This window comes from Lycium barbarum, chromosome 9, assembly GCF_019175385.1.
Source record: "Lycium barbarum isolate Lr01 chromosome 9, ASM1917538v2, whole genome shotgun sequence".
In the NCBI taxonomy this organism is placed as follows: domain Eukaryota; kingdom Viridiplantae; phylum Streptophyta; class Magnoliopsida; order Solanales; family Solanaceae; genus Lycium; species Lycium barbarum.
In genome coordinates, this window is record NC_083345.1 from 1961610 (window position 1) to 1965339 (window position 3730).

At 32.4% G+C, this 3730-nt stretch overlaps 1 protein-coding gene across 1 annotated transcript; it reads right to left on the bottom strand.

Annotated features, from left to right (window-relative positions):
- Positions 1 to 508: 508 nt before the first annotated feature.
- LOC132610600 (glycine-rich protein-like) lies at positions 509 to 1629 on the bottom strand. The gene is made up of 2 exons (XM_060324916.1): positions 1471 to 1629; positions 509 to 910 (listed from the first exon to the last, which is right to left on the bottom strand). Exons 1-2 carry the CDS (start codon positions 1583 to 1585, stop codon positions 771 to 773), a joined length of 255 nt encoding a protein of 84 aa, XP_060180899.1. The 5' UTR covers positions 1586 to 1629; the 3' UTR covers positions 509 to 770.
- Positions 1630 to 3730: the final 2101 nt, after the last annotated feature.

The following is a 3730-nucleotide window of genomic DNA, read 5'->3' on the forward strand; positions in this document are numbered from 1 at the left end:
GAGAGAAATACTTTATACAACATTATACATGATGTATCAACTTTGTATAAAAGTATATAATAGTTTATAAGATACACACTTTTACATTATTAGACAAAGTTATACAATATTATACAAACGTCTGCTTCTATTAAAATACTTTTCAGTTATCTCTTTTATTTATTCCATTAACCAAGTAAGATTAAATGAAAAAAATAAAATAAAAATAGAAAAGTGGATACTGTCAAATATCCTTACATTTTGTCCATCTCACCATTCTTGTCTCCACCGCATTTTCCCAACTGCAGGTCCAAATTATACCTATATATTGATTTGTAAACTAGAAACAAAAGGAGAAGATGCAAAGATTTTCCAATTTCGATTTCAGATCTAAAATCTTCTTTGAATCTAACTAATTAAACAACCCAGAAACGAGGAGAAAAAAGAAGAAGAAAAACGATAGAGAAACATGGGGAGAGAGCGACAGAGAAAGAGGAGCTTATGGGCTAAAGATGGTAACAATCTCAAGTATGGGCTACAACGGCTAAATATTTTCTTCAAATAGTGATAAAGTGTTATGTTCCCAAAATATTATGGCACGTACTATTGTATCGTTACTAACATAACATGATGGCTTTTATTTCATAATAATTCCTACAGCAAGCTCGAAAAAGCAGCAAGAATATTACTATTACATCTTGCCACTAATTACAAGTATGTGAGGCTTAGCTTCAGTGACTTTAGCAGCACTGGCGGCCGCCACCGCGACGTCCACCGTGGCCCCCGCCAGATTATCCACCACCGCCTCGGCTGCCACCACCTCGGCTGCCACTAAGGTGTCCACCACCAGGAGGAGATCCGGGATATCCATTACCAGGGTATCCACCAAATTGGGCCTCATGTACTTCATTCTTGTTATTGGATTTTTTTGCTGCATGGATCAATTGTCTAAATTAGCATGTTATTCTTAACTGTTTAATTCATGTAATTTTATGATCTATTTTTTTTATACGAACTCTGAATTAGATAATTAATCCTCTTGCTTTAATGCGTAACCTTATGGAGATTGCTAGTTATATTTCACATTGGTGAATGTAACAGACATTTCAAAATGTTAATGAGGGTACATGCTAAACGTGGAAATAAAGGAGGCTTTAATTGTACTCATTCGTTCATGATATAATGAAAAAGTTGTATCACAAAACGTTGCAGTGGGGTGGTAACTACCCTTCCATTCTTTATTAGAAATCTTAGGTTTGAGCGTTTTAACCTCAATTTGGGATTTTTTTTTTTTTTTTTTTGGTGGCAATCCAAATTAGCCGGCCCAAAATGAATACTAACACTAGGTAAAAAACCATAAAGGAAGTGAAAAACTTGGTAAGAGTCGTGATCAAGCTAGCATAAATTAAGGAGGAGCAAATAATGATCATGCTTTTACTATCCTAGTAATTACACAACACAATAATTGTACAATAATTTTCAAATACTTACAGTCCTCTCGTGAAGTGGTGGAAGTCTCAGCCAACTCTCTAGCAACGACATCAGAACTTATCATTACAAAAATGGCCAAACAAAGGCCAAGAATCAAAAATGTTTTGGAACCCATTTTTTGTTATATGATTTGAAATTAGAGGATGAAGATATTGAGGCATTCTTGAGCTCTATATGTAGTGAGATTTGAAATTTTGAATGCATAAAATGGTTGAAAAGTATAACTTGGAGGCCTGTGAGGGGGGACATGCACGAGGTGCATTTATCAAATATGTTGACTAGTATTTTGTTGGCAGGTGAAGAGGATGAAGATTTCAAACACTTCAATTCGTACATGAAAAGTATGCAATCTCTTGAGTATTTATCAAATATGTTGACTAGTATTTTGTTGGCAGGTGAAGAGGATGAAGATTTCAAACACTTCAACTCGTACATGAAAAGTATGCAATCTCTTGAGCATTTATCAAATATGTTGACTAGTATTTTGTTGGCAGGTGAAGAGGATGAAGATTTCAAACACTTCAACTCGTACATGAAAAGTATGCAATCTCTTGCATCATATCAAGTTGTACTGACATGTAACAACAGATATTTATCTACACTAGTTTAGTGTAGGCGCTTTGCGTATGATAAAACGCTTACCTCATTTAACAAAAAATATTACAGAAAAAAATTGGACTTAGCTACAAACTTTGTCAGTAATCAGTTGCTAAATAGCTCGTAGTGTTTTTATTTTTTATAATTCGTTATAATCCATCGTTAATAGAAATATAGAATTAGCGACCAATTTTATTGTTTAACTTTTCGTCGATAATTCATGTTTATTTAGTAGTGAAATAACTTACTATATAAAAGAATATTGGGAGTTTTCATCTGTTAGAATAAGTGTAACAAATAAAATAATGACAATTCACTTAGAATATATTTCATTTTATACTATTTCATCATTGTTAGTTTAAATTTGCATTTTACCAATTCGACATTTAACATTATATTATAATCAAATTTGTTTTATTTTTTATATCATTCACCACTAATATTTTCTTATTTAGCAAATCTATGTACTTAAGAGGTTGGTTAATTTGAAAATAAATTGAATTTAGTGAAGGATTTTATTGTTTAGCTACTAAATAATTTGCCAGCCAGTAATTTCTATTTTTTTTCCTTTTTACTATAGTTTTTGGATTCACATGTTATATATAAGCTAATCTAATCTTATAGCTCAGATGGCGTGTACATGCCATTCCTTGCTTTTTCTTGCTGGAGAACTTTTTGTAAGCACCCTGAGTCCTGACGGCTGACTGGTCCGACAGTGAGTGGATTCTAGATTGCTTTCTTGATGAGAGTAAACTATCAAACACTCCTTTCTCACCAAATTTCATTTGAATTTTTTGTTCTTATTGACCTTTACAAGTTTTGCAGGGGGTCACAGGGACTTTAGTGCAAATTACATTAGAATTTTGGAACAAATTATTCATAATATCTGGCGGATCACTTTGTCGTTAGTATAAATTGCCCACAAATCCTTACGGATCACCAAGGCTTGCACAAGAATTTTACTAACACATTTTTACGTCCGAATTAATTCAAATTGGTCCAAATTAATGGGTCAGAATTTGATGTCCAACCTTCTAATACTAATCTCAAGAATTCTCAATAGTTCGATCCAACTCAAACCTTGAAAAATCAGCAGAGCCTATTATCGTCTTCAATAATAAAGCTTAATAAAATCTAATAATGATGTTCTTCATACATGTTTCTTCAACCAAACAAATTCGAACCAACCACAAGTAAGTAATTAATGATTTTTCAAATTTCTACAACACACACGATATGATGAAAAAGGAGGAGAAAAAGTTATATTTGCTAAACTTCTGAAATAGGGACAAAAATTAAATAGCAGTCCGTAAAAGGAACCTCAATAAAAAAGGTTGCACCTTGTGTAACATCCTCAATAATTTTAGACACATCATCTAAGATCTCCAAAATTCTTTTGGCAATAAAGTAGACAACGGCTCTTGTGGGAAAATTGTACATTAAATGTTGATGCATTATTAGATTATTTATGACTTCTCTTCTTTTCATAAACTTTTCAACTAACAAAATCATCCGGACTCGACATTCTTCAAATTGATCGATTTAATATTTGATTAAATCGTTTATCTTTATGTTTTCACTTATACCTAATTAATTTTATATTAGATAGAAGGAGAGGAGTTTGATAAAAAAGGAAAATCAGAAAAACGCCAAACTGAAGATA

Excerpts from the sequence above, each read along its gene's own strand:
- LOC132610600 (XM_060324916.1), bottom strand. The coding sequence starts at position 1,585 with ATGGGTTCCAAAACATTTTTGATTCTTGGCCTTTGTTTGGCCATTTTT. Across the intron at positions 911-1,470 it reads CACCACTTCACGAGAGGACT|CAAAAAAATCCAATAACAAG; the intron begins GTAAGTATTTGA and ends TGATCCATGCAG.